At 44.0% G+C, this 22,344-nt stretch overlaps 2 protein-coding genes across 5 annotated transcripts in view; one reads left to right on the top strand and one right to left on the bottom strand.

Annotated features, from left to right (window-relative positions):
* Nucleotides 1-1,180: 1,180 nt before the first annotated feature.
* Nucleotides 1,181-5,066, bottom strand: LOC128083333 (neuferricin). 3 transcript variants are annotated; one of them, XM_052688431.1, is made up of 5 exons: nt 4,734-5,066; nt 4,308-4,448; nt 3,623-3,809; nt 2,774-2,854; nt 2,063-2,173 (listed from the first exon to the last, which is right to left on the bottom strand). In XM_052688431.1, exons 1-5 carry the CDS (start codon nt 4,975-4,977, stop codon nt 2,161-2,163), a joined length of 666 nt encoding a protein of 221 aa, XP_052544391.1. In that variant the 5' UTR covers nt 4,978-5,066; the 3' UTR covers nt 2,063-2,160. The 3 variants fall into 3 exon arrangements, 2 of the variants coding, with proteins under 2 accessions (XP_052544390.1, XP_052544391.1); XR_008208033.1 differs by lacking the exon at nt 2,774-2,854 and adding an exon at nt 2,397-2,551 and having other exon boundaries at nt 2,088-2,171; XM_052688430.1 differs by lacking the exon at nt 2,774-2,854 and having other exon boundaries at nt 1,181-2,171; nt 4,734-5,065.
* An 84-nt stretch (nt 5,067-5,150) lies between these two features.
* ZZEF1 (zinc finger ZZ-type and EF-hand domain containing 1) overlaps nt 5,151-22,344 on the top strand; it is a 53,289-nt gene continuing 36,095 nt past the window's right edge. Inside the window, exons 1-15 of one of the 2 annotated variants that reach the window (XM_052688425.1) lie at nt 5,151-5,625; nt 9,098-9,242; nt 10,306-10,500; nt 11,032-11,203; nt 11,891-12,090; nt 13,178-13,388; nt 14,754-14,870; nt 15,736-15,914; nt 16,948-17,046; nt 18,033-18,124; nt 19,052-19,200; nt 19,537-19,648; nt 20,369-20,584; nt 21,438-21,538; nt 21,844-22,013. In XM_052688425.1, coding sequence (XP_052544385.1) covers nt 5,281-5,625; nt 9,098-9,242; nt 10,306-10,500; nt 11,032-11,203; nt 11,891-12,090; nt 13,178-13,388; nt 14,754-14,870; nt 15,736-15,914; nt 16,948-17,046; nt 18,033-18,124; nt 19,052-19,200; nt 19,537-19,648; nt 20,369-20,584; nt 21,438-21,538; nt 21,844-22,013 — 2,503 coding nt within the window. In that variant the 5' untranslated portion in view covers nt 5,151-5,280. The remainder of the gene's footprint in view (nt 5,626-9,097; nt 9,243-10,305; nt 10,501-11,031; nt 11,204-11,890; nt 12,091-13,177; nt 13,389-14,753; nt 14,871-15,735; nt 15,915-16,947; nt 17,047-18,032; nt 18,125-19,051; nt 19,201-19,536; nt 19,649-20,368; nt 20,585-21,437; nt 21,539-21,843; nt 22,014-22,344) is intronic. The other variant, XM_052688426.1, reaches the window with a different exon arrangement.

The raw sequence follows: 22,344 nt of genomic DNA, 5'->3' as shown, positions 1-22,344 counted from the left end.
ACAGATGGGAACTCAAAAAATATTCTAGTGTTTAATAATTTGGAATTCTGAAACTTTTGAAGTTGCTTTTAAAGGCACTTATCCCTTGATTCAATCGTAATCTGATTGAATTGTTGAGGGTAATTTGAGGTCACCTGTGCTGTTGACCTCTAAATACAAGTCCCTGCTGTAAGGCCTGTGTCCAAAAGTAACTAACAGGCTGACTTCTGTAATGCTTCCATTGAAGTGAGACAAGGAAGCACTGCCTTGTAGCCCTTCCTGCAGCTTTTGCACCGCTTTAGTATGGATTGTTGCAGAAAGCAGTTTAGTCCAATCCCAAAGCTGGCACAAGCCTGGGGCAGCACTTCAGTTCTGGAAGGACAGCTGAGGAGCTGAGCAGTGCGATGGCTCTGCTGCCATCTATCTAGAGAAAACTTGCATTGCTGAGCAGTGACAGCTTCCAGCTCTGCCTGAAAGTGGTGCAGGGGACTCTTCTTACAGAGGGTAGAGGAAAAGAAATAACAGAACCAGGTTAAAAGCAAAACAAAACCACCAAGTATCAAAATAAGCATAAGTTTAAATTGCTGTATGGTTCTCATTCATGGTAGCTGTAGCATCACTGAACACAGTAAGTGAAAAGTGCTGCAACACGTTCCTATTGTTGCTGCAATTAAGTGATTATTTTTGCTTTTAATGAATGTTGCTGAGCCTCCTGTAATGCCACCAGTTTATTAATTAATTAGCTCCCTGGGGTTTTCTTTAGGAGTGGTTATAGCTCAAAAGCCTTCGGAGCTTATAAATGCTTCCCAGCTTTTTATAAATAGGTGGCAGCTGCCTTCAGAACTGGCACAGCTCTGCACTAAGCTGTGTTCATTGTTGGGCTGTAGTTAATCCAGGTGCCTTCTGAGGCTGCAGCTGCTCCAATAACCCATTCTCACAGTAGCCTCTAGGAACAACTGCAGCTGCCTCCCCCCCAGCCTGCACTCATAGCTCCTAGCCCCCCTGTCCTTTGCAGCCCTACACAAAACTGGTAAGATTTGCCTTGTTCTTCTGGAATTAACAAAATGTTATGGATTTTGACAGCTGTGGTGAAAGATGCACATGTTTTAAGTGAGCTGGGCTTTGTGAGGGTGGATCAAGGTTACAGTCTGATGGACACGTAACAAACAGGAGATAATAAACCAGAATGGAGACAGGCAAATTACATCAGGATGGTCACACTGTATGTAGATTTTATTATCACCTAGTTCAAACTGCAGGGCTGGGTAGCTTTCAAGTAGTGAATCACCAAACAAGGATGGTGAGGTCAACTTTGAGCAGCAATCCTCATAGGTGGTGTCCATTATCTTCTTTGCTCAGTATCTAATACAAACATGAAATAAGGAAATGTAGCTCTGACCTTTGCCTTCTGTATTCATGGATCTGATAAGCAGAGCTTGTATACGAACTGCACAAGTTCCTGGATGCTACACACTGCAATTGTAGGAGAAAGTCAGGCTTCTCCCTGCTGCTTTTACATCCTTCAGAGCAAAGCAGTTGTATGGGAAGGGGCAGTAGCAGTAAGAGACTTCAGGTGACATTGGAGGATTGTGCATAAATTGAAGTCAGTGATGCTGCTGCCATTGTTGCTTGCTGCCTTAAAGCACAACACCTTGCGCTCACCACTGAGCACACAAACATCTATTTCCTGGCTGTACAAGAAATACATTTTTAAGCGTAGCTCAGGCTGTGCATCTTACAGTTTGTCACCAGATGTAAAAATACTGTGGGGCAAAAAGCACTAAGTGCCAGTTTTTTAGCCAGTACCTTGGCTCAAGTGTTTCTTCTTCTCCCACCTCCATCTCCACACGTTAAAAGTCACAGAACGTGAACTGCCATCGCTCCCTTTGCACAGACAGACGGGAGGGAACAAAACTGGAACTGCCCACCTAAGCACAGGGTATCACCGGAGCCCTTCTGGCCCCCTTCGATCACGGTGTCACGTGCTGAGGATGCACTGCTCAGCCTGCGGGTGGCAGCTGTCGTATTCCTGCAGGTGGGGGTTATCCAGGTCGCCTCTGTCGCTGTGCTGGGCTGAGCCCTGCTGGCCCCACGGGGGGCCGCTGGTTCTCACGCACACGCAGTGGCTTCCCCTCGAGCCAGGCCTGTACAGCTTGCGGGGCACGCCGGTCCAGTCTCTGTTCACTCCCCCACTAAGAATGCAGAATTGAAATAAATTACAATTCAAACATCCAATTCAGAGCCATGAAATGCTTCTGGAGAATACAGAAGCAGGTCAAAATTCAAAGCACTCCGGGAGATTAACAGTGCACGCGCTGAGACAGACTTTGCTCCCAACATCCCGCTGCCTTCTGATACTTATTTATCAGCTGAAACCCATGGCTTGAACCTGTGTGCAGCTACACGCTCTGACCCACCTGACAGCGACCAACTTCTGCTGTTTCTATTAAGGGAAGAGGAACCGTGGCTGTATGTGGCACAGAGTGCCTAATGGAAGAATGCCTTTTCTGGGGTAGCTAATAGCTCACAGACGATTACATGTTGTCTTTGGTGAACACAGAGATTTTGAGAACTAGGGGGAAAAAAAAAAAAAAAGAAAAAAAAAAAATCTCCAAGTATTTCATAGCATCTCTTTATGGGCCAAGTCCTGTCCTGTGTGTTCCCCTAACTGCTGTCTTTCATTAAGCCTGTAAACGCATACATGAGAGACTACCACATAACACCCAGTTCTACAACTGCAAACAGGCTCATTTCACACAGAAGCAAAAGCAAGGTGCACACTGCTAGCATAGCTTGCCCAAGCATTTTCCAGTGCAGTCTGTGACATGATTTCAGCTTAAAACAAAATGGTCTCCAATCCAAGGGAGGTACACATCTAAACAGGATAAGTAGGAAATGACTGTTCAAAGATCAATCTTATTTTTATATGGTTTTAAGAGGGAACTGTTGTTCCCTTTGAGACAGGCTGTGAAACCTCAAAAAACAGCAGCTGATCTTTTGATTCATGATGGGTGAGAAGACCTGCCTGAATGCTGCTAACAGCCCAGTGGGATTTCTGACCTGCTTTCCTGAGTGCAGGGTGATCACGTGCATGTAGGGCAGCTTCTGAAAGCTGATCTGGATTCCAGTGTGACAAAAGTTTTTGCCTCAGAAATAAAATTCCTGAAGGTGTCAATGATCAGGATGAGTCTCGATTTTCTTTTTAACCACTCTCCGTGTCGCTGAGCAGAACTCCCACTCTGCTGCCTCCCACTGGAAGTCAGTTAATTACCATCCCACTGTGCTCCTCCAGCTGCGGAGAGGCTATCAGCTGTGGCTGAACCAGCAGAGGGAATTAATTCACACAGAAACAGATAAACCTGGCACAAACTGCTGGTGGTGCTCCTGGTGGGTTGGCTGAAAGCACAACCTCAGGAATACAGACAGAAGGGATCGTGTCTGCAATATTCCAGCCACGCCAGCCCTCGGCACGTCTGCACTAACCTGAGCTCTTCTGTGGGAAAGCCACAAGAACTCACCTAAAGAAGCTGGGACACCTTCTAGTGCCTCTTCTGCTATGATAAAGCTGTGGGTGCTCAAACAGAGGGGCAGAAACGCTCTGCTCCAAGAGGCCCAAGCATGACTGCAGGAAAGCAGTACTTACCTCTGCCTGGAGCACCAGAATCGGCTGCCCTTGGCAGAGCTCCACTCAGAGTTGCAGGGTGGAAACTGCTCCTTCCACTGATCACCTTCTGCTTTGAACTTCAGCCCTTCCTCGATGGCAGCCTCAGCCTGCTTTAAAGCCTCTGTCGGTGCCCCATTTTCATCATAGAATCTGCCCACCAGCTTCCCTTGGAGAGAAGATCAATTAAGACTACATCATTTCCAGGCAAGGAGCGAGCTGCCCAGAGAGGTGGCAGACTCCTTTTCTAGAGATATTCAAGACCTGTCTGGATGCTTTCCTGTGTAACCTACTGCAGGGAAACTGCTTTAGAAGGGGAGTGGATTTGATTATCTCCTGAGGTCTCTTCCAACCCCTACAATTCTGATTCTCTGAAAGTGACTAATTTCTGTGGATTATTATTATTATTTTTAATAATTTGTTATTTAATGACAAAAAAGAAAATAATCAAAGAACTACACCAGAGGATCTTTGCTGTGGCCTCATTTTGAAACAGAACTGAGCTACCTCCCTTCACATCATGGATCACACAGCAACTTGCACGTTATAAACCCACACAGGACAAGATTAGCGACTCTCTGAAGATCACAAAGTCAACAGCACTTGCTCAGCACCAGGACTTGAGCTCAGCAGCCATACCCAGGCGACACACGTGGCAGCCACCTACCCACACAGGCGTAGTTGGTGCTGTAGAAAGACAGCCAGCTCTGAATGGTGAGCATCTCTGCTGGCGACAGCGCAGACACATCATCCACCAGGCCTGACGGGGTGAAGTCTCCAGTTGCAAACGCTCTGCTGGCATCTCTTCCTGTGGCAGACAATGGGCCTGTGAGCCCTGCGGTCCCCAGAGCTCCGTAAGGCCCCAGGGAGCCCCACCACCCTGACAGCCCCAGAGCTTTGCAGGGCCCCAGAGAGCCCTGTCAGGTCCTGGGGAGCCCAGCGCCCTCTTAGCCCACAGGGAGCCCCAGAGCCCTGACACCTCTGGAGTCCCCAGAAGCCCTGTCAGGCCCCAAGCAGCCCCTCAGAGACCCCTCCGCGCCTCAACCTCGGGTCCTGGCAGATCTCATCCTTCCCCCCACCTTCGCCCGCCCACCTGCTAGGCCGCTGTAGGCCCCGCCGGGGCCGTAGTGCCTGCGGCCGGGCTGCACGTCGAAGACGCGGCCCAGAAGGGCGAGATAGAGGCCGGGGTCCCCCGGAGCCCCACGGTGCCGCCCCAGCTCGGCGGCGCTCAGCAGGCGGTCGCGGGGCTGCAGCCAGGCGCGGGGATCGAACCTGTGGCCCAGCAGCCAGGCGGCGCCCAAGCACAGAGCGGCGACTATTACCGCACCCCGCCGCATGGCGCCGCCGCTTTTTTACAACAGCTTCGCGACGGCGTTGCGCGGCGCCTGACGGCGGCGTGGCGGGAGAGACGCGTGGGGCGCCGCGCTGCTTTACGGCCGGCGTCGTAAAGAGGCGGGGCGGGGCTTTACGGGGCCGGGCGTCGCTTGGCGGCAGTGTGGCGCGGCGGCCGCCGGCCGGGCGCTGACAGGTGCGGCGCGCGGGAAGCTGCTGACTAAGCCGGGCCGGGCGGAGGCAGAGGGAAGAGGAAGGAGAAGGAGCGAGAGCGGCTCTGCCCGGCGTCTGGCCGCAGCTCGACGCCCATGGGGACGGCGGCGAGCCACAGCAGCGAGGAGGAGGAGGAGGGAGCCGAGGAAGGCATGGAGGCGGCGGCTCAGCCCGGCGATCCCTTCCCGGCCGCCAGCCCGGCTCCTGCGCTGCCGCCCGCCGAGGTGCTGCTGGAGCAGGCCCGGCTGCGCGAGGCCACGGCGCGGCTGAGGGAAGCGGCTCTGCCGGAGTCGTTGGTATCGCGGCACCACGGCGCGTTGGTGCGCTGGTTGGAGGAGCGGCTGAGCCGCGGCGACGAGGCCGTGAGTCTGGAGCAGTTCTGCGAGGTGCTGGAGAGCGTGTCCCGACTGACGGCCGGGTCGCGCGGGGAGAGCGAGGAGGTGAGCGGGGGGAGCGCGGAACCGGGAATGCCGAGCGAGCGGCCTCGTGAGCCCGGCCTGCCCCGCGGGCAGCAGCGGGCAGAGGCCGTGCGGCGGTGCGGGTGTTGTCCCGCCCCGTAACCCCGAGAAGGAGATGTTCCGGCTCTGCCCCGTCGGTACCGGCAGTGCGGGAAGCGCCCTGGGGTGACTCCGATGAGAGTTTGCTGTGCTTCGTTTGATTGTTTCTCTTTAAAATCGGCCCGGCGCTCCCCTTGCAGCACCCGGTTGCACGGCGGGACGCTGTGCTGTGTGTGACAGGAGGGGTGAGGCCTCGGTGGTAGGAAGGAGCATGGTTTCCTTTCAGCTCTGCAAAGGGATACGGGGAGCCGACAGCCAGAGCACCAAACTGCAGCACTGCCCTTTGTGCCCGTTCTAGAGCCGGACTCCAGAACACCCCATTGGGGTTTCCACAGCTACCGAAGGAGGTGGCTGTGTCCAAAGCTGTTTCCGCATGCAGTTTCTGGGACTCCCCGGTGTCTCCCTTCAGCCTTTCTATGGCTCCCAAGTGGCAGGATAACTGGAAGCTGACCTTTGAGTCGCATGTGTGCTCCTAGGAATGAGTCAGTGCTGACATAGTAACCAGGCGCTGGGAGGAGGTTGGTGCTGTCACACAGGCTGTGTGTTGGTTCCAGGCTGCTTCACACAGCTGGCTGAAAACACTCCCTCTGAGTTTACCCTTAGAATCACAAAATCATTAAGGCTAGAAAAGACTGCTACAATCACAGAGTCCAACCATCAACCCATCCCCACTTGCCCACTAACCTCAGTGCCACGTCCAATTCCTTCCCAAGAGCCATTAACCAACACTTCTTAACCTCTCACAAGTCAGAGAGTGATATCAGTACACTGAGATTCCCCCTGTTAATACAAGCGACTGAGTTTTGCAGGCTAAAGAAATACTTTGGGGATTGCATTGCTCATCTTCCTCTGCATGACAAGTATGGGTTGGTTTTTTTTTTCCACGTTCTAGGAAATGAGGAAAAAGCGTGTCATGGGATTTGTGCTGGGATGGGGGTGTGGTCGCAGCTCATCTGTGCTGCTGCGATGTGGGGATGTTGGGATGTGTGTGGAAAACCCTCATTCATTGTTTCTGCTGCTGGCAGCAGCCCGTGGGCTGAGAGTGAGGTGTTTGCAGGTGGCAGGGCAGAAGGTTTCCACTTTTTGACATTTACAGAGTTCTGCCTGGCACACATGAAGTTCTCACCTCCCATTAAGTTTTTCTGTTTTCAGTCTGGGGCTTTCGAGCGCATTTGTTAAATGCTTTATGGGCAAAATAAACCTCTGTCTATTGGTTAGTTAAATTAAACCTTTCTTAATCTATCAGTGCTTCAGCAGTGGCTGTGGAATGTATCCAACTTTTGCTCGAAATGTGGATGCTTCAGTTGTACTGAGTGCAATGAATGGAATATAAAGTCTTCCTTGGTCACACCTGAGAGATGCTGCACTGTGCTGCCCTTCTGGAAGCTAAAGGGCAGATTTGTCTACATACCTCATTTCTGAGATAAGTTACCCCATGGTCATGGTTGAGCTTGGTAGGAAACGTTAGGATTTAATGCTTTTATTAAGGAGCAGGATGAAGGTGGGCTGCAGTGAAGTTGTTCCTGCAGAGGTAGCTCTGTCCCACACATGAGTGCAGCTCGGGTGCTGTGTCTACACACGGGGCGGGTTGGTTGGTACAGCCCTGTGCACAGCAGAGCAGTGCAAACTGCCAATGCTTTGTGTCAGATAGCACTGAAGTTACACTGAGCAGACAGAAATAGTTGTAGACTTTTGGAGTCGGCGAGATGATAGATCTGCTGAGGTCACAGGAAGGGTTTAAAAAAGAAAGCTGCGTTAATGTGCAAAGAAAGTGTCAATGTGGTAATCTCTTTGTGCATGCAAGCGTCAGGTGTTGGCTTAAAGCAGTGCTTGGCAGCCCCAGCCTTATCCTATGTGACGTTTATTCTCACTGGTAGCATCCCAGAGCTTGCTTGCTTCATGGATTAGTGATTATACAGCGTGACCCCAGTCAGAGGCAGGAGAAGTCATGTAGCAAAGCTGTGCCTTCATTTGTTTTGGCACTGGATCTGTTTGTTAAAATGAATTCCCTCTATTGTCCTCGAGCAAAGGCCCTAGCTCTGCTTGGGGAGCTTCCTCTGCCCAGAACCCTTCATGTACGCTGCAAAGAGCAAAGCTGTGGAGCTGCCAGCAGGGCTCCAGCTGTGAGCTCACATATGGACCTGCAGAGCCCAACTTCAGCTCCACACAAGTGCCACCACGGCTTCAGCCAACACAGACGTCGTGCTTCGGCTCGGGTGCCTTCCGAGGACTTTGCTCTCATTTGCTGCTGTAATTATGTCACGTTTAATTGGCAGGTTATTTTAATCTAGTCATCTCAGATTGTTTCTCTCTAGGATATTGCTTTTATAATGGTACATTGGTTCTGATAATGAGGACCAAGCGAGTCTCAAGTGTGGGCTTCTTCCTGAGCTTTGTGCTCAGGACACGTGGGCTGCTGGGTTTAGAGGCTGGGTGGCTTGCTGCTGTAGCTGAGTGTGGAATACACTTATACTAGGGCCAAAAGAAGTAAATCTGGCAGTGGTTCACTTCAGAAAGAAAATAAAGTCTTGTAGACTTCTACCTGGTTTCATTCTTTTCATAAATGCTTTGGTAAACTGTCTTCAACTGGCATTCAGTGCAAGAAGACAGATGATGGAAGGGAATAAACATCAAAAAATGGAGTTCTGAGAATTTTTCTTTTTTAAATAAAGGAAATATCACAGAATGTTTGGAAGGAACCATTAAGATCACCCAGCCCCAACTCCCCTGCTGCAGGCAGGGACACCTCACTGTACACCAGGTTGCTCACAGCCCCATCCAGCCTGGCCTTGAGTGCTTCCAGGCAGGGGGCATCCACAGCCTCGCTGGGAAACCTGTTCCAGTGCCTCACCACCCTCACAGTAAAGCATTTCTTCCTAATAATCAGTTTAGAAACAAGTGAAACCTGAAAGATTTTGAATGGCTGCAGTGTGAAATGGATGTGGCCCAGTGAGTAATGCGTTGTGATGCTTTTAGAACAAACCTGGCATTTAATGGAAGAGGGTTTTTCATGTTCTTTCATGAACACCTTCTTTGCAGTCGCAGATGTTGGGTGGATGGATACTGCTGATTCACTGGTGTGGATGATGTGCTGTCTCCACCTAAGCATAGCTATGGTTGGCTTCAACAGGAATGCAATGCAAATGCCTTAAAACCTGCTAAAGACTGCAGATTTTCAACCAGGCTGTGTTTGCTCTTGTCATAAATTCGATGCTGCAGCAAACAGACTTTTTTGATTTTAGTTTAGTGCTGTTGTAATGTTCCACTGTTGCTAAGATTTACATGAAATACGTTGAAGGAGAGATGCTGAAATAAAGGTTCTTTTTTTTTCTTTTTTTTTTTTTTCCCCTGTCAGGCTTTTGCACAATTTGATGCTGAAGGAGATGGCACTGTAGATGTGGAGAATATGCTGGAGGCTCTGAAGAATTCCAGTGGAGCTAATCTTCAAGGGGAGCTGAGCCACGTCATCAGGCAACTGCAGGCTTGTTCACTTGTTCCAGGTATGGGGACAGCATGGAACAAATGGTTTCCCAAGTCCTGTCCCTGCGTAAGGAATGCTGCTTCAGTGAACTGCTTTAGTGGTGTTTCTTGTCCTAATCTTCTCAAGCCTCTACTCCAAGCTGTTCTCGTTGCCCTCATATCAAACAAGTGAAGTTACTGTAAGTTTAAACCTTCACATAATGATGATCAGCTCAAACTCTTCTATAAGCGACTGATATTTTCTCTGTGTGGTTGTTATCCTTGTTTAGTTCTTAGGGACAGAAAAAAGTGTCTTGCAGAGTTTTGGTAAAGCAGTCACAGCCCTTATACTTGATAGCTGGAAGAATATATCCTCTGCTGAGTCTGTTTCAGGTGATGAGTCACAAACGTTGCTGTATTGTTATTTGGATCTTGGAATCCTACTAAAACATATGTGGTATTTGATAGCTTTTATTTTTGAAAATGACAGTTTTTGGAATCTGGGTTCTGGGATAAGTATCAGTTTCTGTCTTTCCTCCTGAGCTTTTAATGATAAGTGGCTAAAGGGGATTTACCTTAGAGGATGGGACAAAAGTGTCAGGACTGGCCATCAGGAAGTACTTAGGGAGTATTGTTTGATGTATCTAAGTGTGCTGTGATGGAGAGTAACGCTGAAGCTGAAATCTCTTATGTAGATGGTGGAAAGCATTAGGGACTTCTTTGGGAATGATCCACAGTGCCAAAGGGAGCTGCCTAATGCAGCTCCAGTGAGCAATGTGGGAGCAGCATGCAGCTCAAAGCCAAGCAGGGTCTGTTTCACCAAGATAGTGAAGATAAGGGTTTTGAACTTCTGGACTGCAGAATGTGCTTAAGAACTAAGATATTTGGTAATTGTTATGAGCTCTTTTGGACATCTGAAGTAGCCAACAAGTTATTTCTTTGCACTTTCCTTAGCCCTGCTGTGGTTACTTCATATGGTGGAATAGAGTTCTCATGTTGGCTCTCGTGCTTCATTAGGATTTATCTCATAATAAGAGGTAGAGGGGAACAATGTGGACTCGAGTCAGATGTTGCAACAAAGAAAGAAATCGTGTCTCTTTCTAGGTTTTATAGATATATTTTCCGAATCTAAAGAGCGCCTTGGCCTTCATGCTTCAATGATCCTGAGGTTCCTGCACCGGAATCGCATTTCCAGCACTGCCATCCCTTACCCTGTGCTGGAGTACTTCAACAACATCTGCATGATGCGCTCCTCTGTTCTGAAGGATTCCTTGGATCGACTTCTCCTAAAAGAGAGAGGTATGCCGTGGTTCTGCTTTTTCCTTTCTTCTTTTCCTTTCCAAAATGACTGTGTAACCACAGCTTGAAGAAGTGTTTCCAGACAAGTGGAAAAGCTTCCTTTAATCTTTGGCAGGCACGACTTTTAATGGTGTTGATCCTTATTGAAATGGATCGAGTTATTTGGAGAAACAGTTGACTTTGTCTATTCCCTAGCAAAGCTGGATTGAGGTTTTCTCCATCGTATGTTACTTTCTCCTGTGATATTTTTGTATTTGGGAATGAAACTACTAAAATAATGATGGGACCAATAGGGAAAGGAGGCTGCTGGACAAAGGTACGTCGATATTTTCATGCTTCAAGTGATAGATTAGTATTATTGTGATTTCATCTGCAATGAATCCCTGCTGTGCTTTATTTTCTGTCACTTCTCCAGGAACTTTGTTCTATGCCAACAAGTTGACTTACAGGAGACTGTAATAAAAGTAAAGCGATTCTTAAAAATGAGCAAAAGAAAAATGCGTGCTTTTTGTTATAATTTTTTCCCCCCAGAATACCCCAGCGACTTGAATGGTAACGAGGAGTCGGACAAGCTGAAGTCTGTCACAAAGTGCTACACTCACATAGAAACCTCATCCAATTCTGCTGATATTGACAAGATGACAAACGGGGAGACGACGTCCTTCTGGCAGTCTGATGGCAGTGCTCGCTCACACTGGATACGGTGAGTGCCTCAGCAGCGTGCAGCTGAGCTTCAGGTTTGCCAGTTCTTTGGTCTTACAGCCAGGAAGGGTGACTGAAGGTCTTGGAATTACTGAGTGACAGGTGACTCTTTTTGAAAACGTGTATTGTGAAGCTTAAAGGCCTAATGTGGCTTGTAAAGGCCACGCATCTTTTGTGTTGATGCATGTGCTTCTTTAGCTAACTTTCCAACCCGTGTTAGAGATGCTGTGGTTAGTGCTTGAATGGAAGTGCTTTGCCATCACGTAGACAGTTACTGCTCCTTGGAACAGTGATTTCCAGTAGATTGTAGAATCACAGAATGGTTTGGGTTGAAATGGAACTTGAAGGATCTCATTCCAACCCTCTGCTGTAGGCAAGAACACCTCCCAGTGCACCAGGTTGCTGACTGCCCCATCCAGCATGCCCTTGATCTCCTCTAGGGAGGAGGCACCCACAACATCTCTGGGCAATCTGTTTCAATGTCTCATCACCCTCAGAGTGAAGAATTTTTTCCTAATATACCCTCTTCCAGTTAATAGCCATTACACCTCATTCTATCACTACTTGCCCTTGTAAAAATTCCTTCCCCACGTTTCCTATAAAACTGGAAACTGGCTGAGGCTTAGCTAAAAGTGAAGCTCTTGTTTAATCTTCTATTTCGATGAATATTTTTTTCTTTGCTTTGCAGATTAAAGATGAAACCAGATGTTGTTCTGAGACATCTGTCTATTGCCGTGGCAGCCAATGACCAGAGCTACATGCCACAGCAAGTGACAGTGGCAGTGGGAAGGAATGCCAGCAGTCTCCAGGAGGTCCGAGATGTTCACATTCCAAGCAATATCACTGGCTACGTAACACTGTTGGAAAACGCTAACATTAGTCAGATGTGTGAGTCAATAAAGATACCCTTGGTATATTGCTCTGTTGCTTTTTTTGAAGGTGAAAGTTTGGGTAGGTCACGGAGTGATGTGTTGCAATGTCAGTTATTAGAGCAGAAGCTGCTGACCTAACTCTGGAGGCTGATAAGTTGTTCTAATTGTAGTTTAATTTCTAGTCTGTATGAGAGTCTTTAAGTCCTTCTCGTGGTGTCTGTAACTGGGGTTAAGGGTTGAAGAGCTAGAATGATGAAAATGCAGCTTCAGCCTTTATGTGTGACGACATCAGGCAGTGTTAAAATATCTTTGCTTGCAGAGGGAAAGCATATGTTAGATAATGATATCTTAGCAAAGAAAACTGTATCTGGCAGGCTATTTTTTTTGTATCTGAAGAGTCAGTCAGATGATTTTTGCAGAGCAGGTTTTATGCTGAGGATTTCTAAGCAGTGTTATTTTTAAGACTGGTGGATCTGTGGTGGCTGCATTGTAACCAATGGGAAGAAGAGCTGCTCTTTCTTAAGATGGTTTGTGAAGCCTCAGAAACTTTGTACCTTCACCTGAGATGCTTTTCAGTATGACAAGCTTTCACTGCCACAGAAGCAGGTGACAAGGATATCGTTCCTCAGAAGTAACTAAGAGAATGTTATCCTTACAAAATGATAAAAACTTTTATCATTGTATCCACTTTTATATGGAGCTTTAAAAGTTTGCATTTATGCTTTATTCATTTTCCTTACTTTTCCCATCTCCTCGCCCAAGGCATTTCCTATGTATGTAAGTAAAAAATACGATTGGTACTGCTGAAATCATGTTTGATCTCTTTCTAAGTTTGAAGGTCCTTTACTGCTTTTTTTCCTAACTTCTGGAGGAAGTAGTGACTCACATAAGCCATTTCAAAAGCTGAATTTATGAAATGATAGGGTTCCTAGTTACAAAGAAACATACACATTCTAGTTGTCCAGATGTGGGAGTAATCTGCTATGTTTGCTGCTATTTGTCTCTTGAGTTTTTGCAGCAATTGTTTTAAATACTGGGATTCTTCTACCTCTCATCCAGGAGACGAAATGGAAAAAATGTTTGGTTTTTTTTTCCTTTGACAGATGTACAGATAAACATCAAGCGTTGCCTTAGTGATGGATGTGACACCAGAATCCATGGGCTCAGGGCTGTTGGTTATCAAAGAGTTAAGAAGGTGGGCGTCTCAGTCTGCGATGCTTCAGCTATCTGGTATTGGTCTCTGCTGACCTCTCTGGTAACAGCTTCCATGGAAACCAACCCAGCATTTGTTCACACTATATTACAAAATACTCAGTAAGTACCAAACTTCCTGGTTGTGTCTTCTGTGGCTACTTCCAGCTTCTGTGAACAGATCAGCCTTGTGCAACTGGTTTCCACTCCCTCCGTTAAGATATTTAAACATCCTTTTATCCACCACGTTGTTTCAATTTTTATATTTCACCTTTATCCTCTTTCACATACCAGAACAAGTATCATTCTTGTACCTGCTGCAGCCAGTTCAATTGTTAAGCCACAATTGAATGGACACCAAAAATTATGGGCTTCGTTTATCCTTTGGCTTGTAATGTTTTCAGCTCTCTCTTAACTTCATTGATTATAAATATGGGAGAGCTTCCACTTGTGCACAGAGCTTAATTTAGCTTCTTTTTCACCAAGTTTTGCTTATGTAACACCTTGCTGTTCGTTGCAGGGGAGTACAGTCCTGCATATGCAGTATGGCTGCAGATGCTTGTGGTCACTGGCTGCTTTCTGTGTAACGTTTCCTTGTTTGACTGCCAAACTCTTCTGCCCGATGACTTGAAGGATTGGAATTGTAATAACATCTCTACACACCCACATCAACTTTTATAGAGCTCAGTTAGTGTGCTACCCACCCCGTTTAAGAGCACTGCTGTCATTAGCTAATGAATACTGTAGGCTGAAGTCCATTAATGCTATCTTCTAATTGCAAACTTTTGAACTTTGTATATGCTCTTGTCTGTTTGAGGAGTGCTCATGGCTACTTGACTGTAGTTCATCATTTCTATGCAGTTTAGCTTTACTGAAGCAGAAGGCCTGCAGTTTTGCTGCAGTTTTGGTATTGCTCAAGATTGACATTTCTGATAAAGCCTGAAAACAGTTATTTAAAAAGAAAAGCATTCAAAAATAACACATAGCTGTGTTAGGAGTTGTAAAGTCTGAAACCAAACTTAGGTGGACTTGATGCGAGCAATTAGAATTCCTATTGTCAGGGGTTATTACTTTTAGCTTAGGAAATCAAACAAAAATAAAAAATGTTCAAACCATTTTGGAAGTTTTAAATCAGTTTTCCCCTTGTTAACGGGCTCTTGCTCAACTCTGGCACCATTTAAACAAAGATTATATTTACACAGCAGGCTGTTCCTAATTCTGTCATAGACTTAATTCAAAACACCTTGCTTTATTTCTCACTAAATCTGAGATTGAGACTGAAATTTCAAGGTTACTCAACAATAACTGAACTTTTCCCAGCTACAGTGCAATTCTGGTTTAACTTTGAATGGGTTCTCTGTGTAAATAGGTTCTTCCTGCATTCAGAAGCTGTTTGTAGAGAGCTACTTCTAAAAAGCATAAAGAACTAAATGTCTGTTTTCTTTGATTATCTGGTTTTCTGAAGTTATGTTCCATCCTTTTTACTAGGAAAGCCCTGCAACACATGCCACCTCTGTCTCTGACTCCAAGTTCTACAGATTTTTCAAGCTTCTTATCTCCAAATGTTTTGCAAGAAGTAGATAGCTTCCTTATAAGAATAACAAGGTGAGGTCATGTTTAATGTATTCTGACAAAAATGGAAAATGGATTAGAAAAATTTGTATAGCAAATGTCTTCTTTCTTTTTTCCCTTCTGTTTCTTTTTGCTACCTTGGAAACTTCAAAGGCATGAGAAACTGACACCCTGGGTTTTCTGTGTGAGCATTATTTATTTAAAAACAAAGCATCTATCCTCCTGTCTTTGGTTTTAAACGCTGCGTAATTGAATGTTGGGATGATCTGCAGCAGCTTCAAATGGGGCTGGAGGGACTTTGATCAAGAAGAAATTTCAACTCCCGGTGATTGCAAAAGTCAAAGGCTGCTCCAGATTGCATGGTCCTGAATGGTGACAAAGCACTCAGGGCAGGACTGCTGATAACAGGGAAAAGGAAGTAGAGCTGAAGGGACAGCTGCTGTCAGAAAGCAGTCTAACTGGTGTGCCTGTGCTCAGGGCCTGATTAGCCTGAGCCCTGATATGAAGGGAATGTGGATTTTACTGTTGGAGGAAACCATTCATTTATGGAGATTGCTGCAAAGTACACCTCCATGAAAGCAGTGTCCATCAGTGCAGACCTTTTGGGAAGCGTTTGCTGCTCATCTGGGAGATACTGGAGTTTCCAAAAGGCCAAATTCAGGTCTTGGGTTCCTTGCTGACAACTGGGTTTGCACAGAGCAGGGTGTTCTGTTCATCTCTCTGTACAGTACCAAATGCTGTAGCAACTGTAACAAGCCACAGAATTGCTGGATTTTATATTTCTGTGCTTTGAAGAGTTCTCCAATTACCACATCAGAAGCAGTTATCACATCTTAAAACTGTACTTGCTGCACTTGTCCTGAGGTTTTTTTCTCTGCTTTTTTTTTCCTCTCCCCAGTTGTTGTACTACTCCAGACGTTGAACTTACGCTCTTGGCCTTTGCCTTAGCCAGGGGGAGTGTTGCTAAAGTGATAAGCTCCCTTTGTGCAATCACTGATCATCTGGACACTCCATACAAGGCTTCATCTCTTATCGCTTCTATGGCAACAGTTAGACAGAACCTGCTGTATAAATATGGTAAATGAATGATTGTTGGATTTCTTTACTCTATGTACTTATGATAATGTACAGCTTTCTCAGTTGTTTTACTTGTTATCTTGCTGGCATTTGAAATTATGTAAGCTGTCCAAGTTAATGACTCTTATTAAAAAGATGGAGCCTGTAAAGGTGAACTACCCTAAGAATTCATGATTATGCAAACTTGCTGTAATCTAAGAGCTGAACCAGTTGGCATCATCTTGGAGAGGGAACATGAACTGTGTGACCCCTTTGCCGAGGTGATGTTAGTGTTTATATAGTATTAAATCAGCAGATGTCATTTTCCTTTTATTCTTCCACTAGCACACTTATTTTTGTGTTTAGACTCAGCGTGTTACCTCTCTTGCAAACACATGCATATATACAGGGTAAGATGTTTTAGGCATGATAAAATTAACACAGATTTAAAGTTCTTTTATTTTTGCTTTTATAAGTTAGTCTGAATATTTGTCATAAATATGGAGCCATGCATGCTCTGGCAAAAGGCAGAGAAATCTTGCAGTACTGACTGCACTTGCTTGATGAATGTCTTCTTTCAGGTGCCAGCTCCTGAGATTATCATTATTATCTCATAAAGAAATTTTCTTTTTGTTAGCCTTTAATATGTTTTGTCAGAGCTTCTTGGCTTGTGCCAAAAAGTAGATTAGTTATAACTATCCTGTCAGTATTTGCTTTCAAAAGGTTGGAAAACCACTTTGTATTTCCTGGAGCAATTACTGCTTTTTGCAAGACGAGTGGTGTTTCCTGCATAGTGCAGTGCAGACAACTGAGGGAAAAAGAGCTGTGATGATTCTCATTCTCCTGTATGTATCTGAAGGCCTTAGCTATGTTCATCTAACATAACCTCTTACACTCTAGTTTCTTTGCCCCTTCCCCTCCCCTTTTTTCTTTTTTTTTATGTGAGATCATGGAAGCTGAGAGCACTGTAACTTTTTTATTTATTTTTGTGTGAAGAGCTTAAAACATCTTTATATTTTCTCATGCTGTTAAACCTGATGTTTTTCTTGTTTAGGAAAGCCATTACGACTAACTTTGCAAGCGTGTGATGTAAAGGGGAAAGAAGATAAATCAGGGCCTGAAAACCTCCTTGTAGAGCCGTGGACTGGGGATGGTAAGAGCCTGCACTTAAAATCCAGAACTTAAACCAGGCATACAGGCTGTTAACAAGTGGTGTGATGTGTATTTGGCACTATTCAGTAGTTTTGTGATACAGAAGATGTTTTCAAGAACAAACAAAAAAAACCCTTGATATGTAAATCTGTTTTTCTGCAAGGTATCTCAGGATCCACTTTGTTCTAAAACAACAGTAACAAAAAGGATGTCATTTTGGGGAGAATTATTGATACTGTATGGAAGAAGCAATAAGCAGTCGCAACAAATTGACACCAGGGCCCATTTTGTGGCTTGAAGTCATAAATCATTCACTGCTGGTTTCTCAAATATTGATGGAGAGCTTTGGAACAAATCACTGATGCTTACTGACTGCTCATACCTATTAATTCTCCTTCGAAGTATATTTTATAGGATGTTCTTATGTACTGGACACACTGGAGAGAAAGATTTGTGTTTTACAATCTCCTTTTGAACTGAAATGCCACACAACCTTTCTGCATACTGTCTTGTGTGGTGTTATTTGTAAATGAAAGCTGCTATGACAGCAAATCAGGAGAATTCTAAATACTCTTTACCCCTTTGTATACTCATGGATGTGGTTTGAGTTTATTTTCTTTAGTTGTATTGTGGACTCTCTTCTGATGTTTTGTTGATCGGTTTGAGGAACAGTGAGTTTATCAGTGTGCTGAACCACAAGCCAAAACAATACTGGGGAGCTACTAATAACCTTTAATGGGAAAACACTCTTGAAATTGCTGTAGGTAGTGCATTCCCAGGAGTGACAGTGCTGGAGAGACCTGTGTGTACTCTGGGGGGGATACAGTCTTCTACTCTTTTTATTTGGAAACATTTCAAAATGAGCTACAGCATTTTGCTACCATATTGTGTGTTCCCCCTCTTCTAGTACCCCATCTCAGGATTCTCTTTCCAACATTTTCCCCTAGCAATCCTTCCAGCCTCATTCTGTTCTCGTTGCTCCTTTAGGTTTTCTTACTGAAACAGGGAAGACCAGAGCAAGTATCATTCTTTCTACTGGAACTGAATCTTCATTTCAAGTGACACAAATTAGAATAAAGGTACAAGTCTTTCTATTTTTCCCTAACGAGAGGGTTGAATTATGTTGTTTTGTTGTTGTTGTTTTTTTGTGGGTTTTTTTTTTGTATTAACTGAAATGTGGAATTCATTGTATTTTGGAGTTTTACGTTTGCATGAGTCATGAGGAGCTGAAGGAAACAGAGATCTGAAGTTATTTCAGGGTGCCACAAGCATGTAGTCAAGATATGCATTTCATATTGCTTTTGTCTGTATCTTGTACTGTACTCAAGCCAGTGAGTTTTAGGTGCAGAGTACGAATTTGTTAGATCATATTCCCAATATTTAAAATAATTCTTCAACTCTGAATTGGAAGTTTCAAGATACAGCTTGTGAGTTCACAGTAACTGGGGTTTTTCAAGATCTTTTCAGAGACATCAGTGCAGTTTGAGCACTAGGGGTGATTTTATCTGATTTAAAAGCAGGGTCTTGTGATTAAATCTCATGACCAGAAGAAAACTTCAGCAAGATTTCTGCAGCTGATTTTATTTAAGTCAAATGAATAATTTAATTGCTGGAACACAGATGCATATTTCAATGTCCAAGAGAATTAACCAGGAATGGACTTCTGGCAAGCAACTTCTAACGAGTTGGACAAGGGACTAAATTTTGTCAGTGGAATACAATCTTTTTTTATGTATACAAGAACGAGACATAATATGGTAGTTATCATTTTTAGAATGGTAACTGTAGCAAACATTAACCATGCACATACATGAGCCCTGGGTTACAAGAACTTCCACAAGGCTTTCCTAAAACATGTTTTTTTCTTTAGGTTGAGAAGTTGATTCTGGAGCTCAGATTTGTCAGTATTTAGTTGCTTTCTGTAATGCTTATTATCTTCCTGTGAAAACAATGCCTTACTTTATCACAAGGTTTTCTTTCTACGTTGCTCTGGATGTGCTCCTTAGGTCCGAAGAGGTGCCATTGGGGCACAATGTGGGCTGGTGTTTGCTTACAACAGTGCTTCAGAAAAGTTCCATGCAGAGGAACACTTCAGAAGATTTGAAAGCTATGACAAATGGAAGCTGAAGGAGTTCAAGCAGTTCTTGAAAAACAGGTACGGGGCACTTTTTCTGGTCAGTTGAAAAGAAGTGTTGTATCAGATCTTGTTGCAATGGCACTTGAGCTATTGAGAATTGCTCCAAATGACTTAATAATGATATGTTGTTCTGTGGTCTTAATGAGCCTCAATTTGATGTGTTTGAGGAAACACATACGTAGCTGTTGATTTCAACCACTTGATTTAAAAACCTGTTTAGATTTCTTTAGGTGAGAAGGTTTCTGTTTGTTTCCCCTTTGCAGCCGTAACATGCTAACAATATTTTAGTGGCATATCTACAACTTTGCAGTTTCTTTCATCTTCACAAAATTTGTTCTGTTCTTCTGTTTACAGGAGTAGTTGTTCCTCCGATGAGTTGGGAGATGATGATCCCATTGGGTGGTTTGAAGTGGAAGAAGAGTGGGATGAAGTGGATGTCAGAATGCAGCAATGCAGAGTTGCCCAAGTAAGAAACCATGAGAGTCCATCATATAAAATGGGTTGCCCACAGTGAGCAGAAGTTCTTTTCTGAGCTCTGTTGTTATGTGTGTGAATTAAACATAATGATTGTTTGTGCAAGATGAGCTCTTCTGAGTGGGAGTAAAAGCCAAACGGCTTCTTGCTGAAAGGATGGTTTGACTTTTATTCTCTGAGTTATTATTTTTCTTGGTATGCACTCCTATATAGCTGTAGCTAAATGGTGCTTCAGGATTTAAGTTAATGCAAAATTGTGATAATGCACAGGTAAGTAGTTTTATGATGAGTGAGTTTTTGGAACAATAATGTGATTATGGCTTTATTTTAGTATCTTTAGTAACCTATTTTATATTTAATTCTACTTGCATTTGTTAAAATGTATAATTACTGTATGTTCATTTATGGACACAGATATACATTTGGTTGACTAGATACTCAGTTAAAATATTTTGCACCTTAACATCGAATAATGAATTAAGCAACTTTGTAGATGAATGCAGACGTCACAGAACCATCACTGTGACTTGTTGGGATTCCAAGCTTAGCCTGAATCCCAAGCTCATTATTTTTAATTTGGAGGATGGCTGGCAGGGAGCAAGGCTTGCCTTTCTCCTGACCCACAGTCTTCTCATATAGGATGCCTTGTAAAAGCCAAGTTTTATCTTAACTTTTGAAACCAAACTTTGTGCTGTGTTTTACATCCTTCTAGTACTTAATGATTAAGTTCCTGTGCACGAGACAAGACACAGCAGAACGGCTGGGAGTGCAGGGCCTGAATGTTCTTGGGTATCTCCGGCCTATGCGAGAGGAGCCCAGCAGGAGTATGCACTGCTTGCAGTGCAGGAAGACAGATGATGAGACAGTTTGTGGCACGACTCTTCTCCTGAAGACACTTCATTTCATCCAGCAGCTTGCACAGGACCTGGTATTTTTGCTTTTTTGCTGTGTTAAGCATGTATTTTCCTTGCTGAAAGTAATAAGGCTATGCTAACAGCAATAATGAATAGATGGAAGCATAATAATTATTAGAACCATGCTTTGGAAGAAAAAAAAGGTTCTCAAGAAAAAGACATTACATTGTGTTTGCTGAAGTTGACTGGTAATGTACTTGCTTTGACCCTGAAGAGGATTAAAAAAGATCTTTGAGAACCAATTTGGAAATAGCAATGCTAGCTAAAATAGATGGAGGAGAAGGATGCTGCAGTGTTTATTAGAGTGTAACTGTTTGTGAAGCAGATATGGAAAAGGCATGCAGAGGTAGCTAGGTAAGTTGCATAAATTATGTCTTCTTCTGTGGAAGTAATTCTGTCAGTCTCTGAGGTGAGACATACAAAGTTCATAGGCGTGGCTGGTATGCACTGATTTAGTCACCATGATGTGTCCTCTGTCAAGGACACAAGTCAAAATAATGCTCTGTTCATGCAGTGCTTGATTCAGTGCCTTTTCAGCTCAGATTCAGAACTTTGGGCGTTTTGTCTGTTACTTAATTTCAGTCAAATTAGAAAGAGACACGGATTCTCGTTGAATATGGCAAGACAGGGATGGCATACAAGACAAAGGAAGAGGAAAGATTCTCCATTCGTAGCTCTGTGAAGGGGAAGGTTTTAGCCAAAATTATCAGAAAAGCTCAGAATGTGAGAGAAAACTTAGAATGGAACTCATGATAGATGCAAAAGTAGAGCAAACTAGACTGTGGTAACACCAGTAGTTGGAAATCTGCTTCTTGTAAATGTGTTCTGTATGGAGTTAAAATTCTGCATTTTCTTTGTCTTTTTAAGGTTCAACAGAAGGAGAGTGGATTGAAATGCAAGTCATATTTAGATTTCACAGATCTAGATTTACAGCTGTTCTGGAATTTTTACAATAAACTTCACCAAAAGTAAGTTGCATCTGTGTTGTGGGACAGAGCACTGTGTATGTGTGTAATTAAATACACTTAATCTATTACTTTATTCCCCTCAAGTAAATCATTTCCATAAATAACGTCATCTTTCTTCTGCCATATGTGTTTTTATCTATAAAGTTGCAGAGAAGATTGAGGTGTTGATAAATTTAGCTGATAGCTGTACTTTTTTTGGCTATGCTGTCATACATCTATCTGAGATGATAGCATGATTTATTTTCTATAAAAAGAACTTCTCCTTTTCTTGTTTTTGCTTCTGTTTGTTTTTTGTTTTATTACAGCCCAAGGGAAGAGTGCATCTTTGCTCAGACACTGCTATTGCAGCTGCTCCAGAGCTCTTTCTCTGTGCTCACTGGAGACAATAAAACTTCTAAACCTCAAGAAACTCTTCAGAGCAAAACACCTGGTCACACAAAAGCTGCAGAAGATCTTTATAGACACCTGTGTGAAGGTAATTTACACTGACTATGTTAACTCTTCTGGCTCTTCTGGCTTACAAGTGTGTTGAAATAGTTAGAATTTGGGAAAATACGTGTATTTCTAAAGACTAAGCAGCTCCTTTTTTTCATTCCTTTTTTTTTTTTCCCCTTCAGGTAAGTGTGTATTAATTAGTCTACCAAAATTAAATTTTCCTTGATCCTCTGAAGTGCCTTTATAGATTTTTTTGATAACATAAGGCCTGGAAGAAGCTGCAATAGAAAACTTCTACTGAACCTGCCACCTCCTTGAACCAGGAGGAAGCATGATACTTTAGCTGTGATGATACTGAAGTTCATTTAATT

This window comes from Tympanuchus pallidicinctus, unplaced genomic scaffold (genome assembly GCF_026119805.1).
Source record: "Tympanuchus pallidicinctus isolate F22 unplaced genomic scaffold, pur_lepc_1.0 scaffold24, whole genome shotgun sequence".
NCBI lineage: Eukaryota > Metazoa > Chordata > Aves > Galliformes > Phasianidae > Tympanuchus > Tympanuchus pallidicinctus.
The sequence above is the reverse complement of the archived record's forward strand: the minus strand, read 5'-3'. Positions and strand labels throughout refer to the sequence as shown.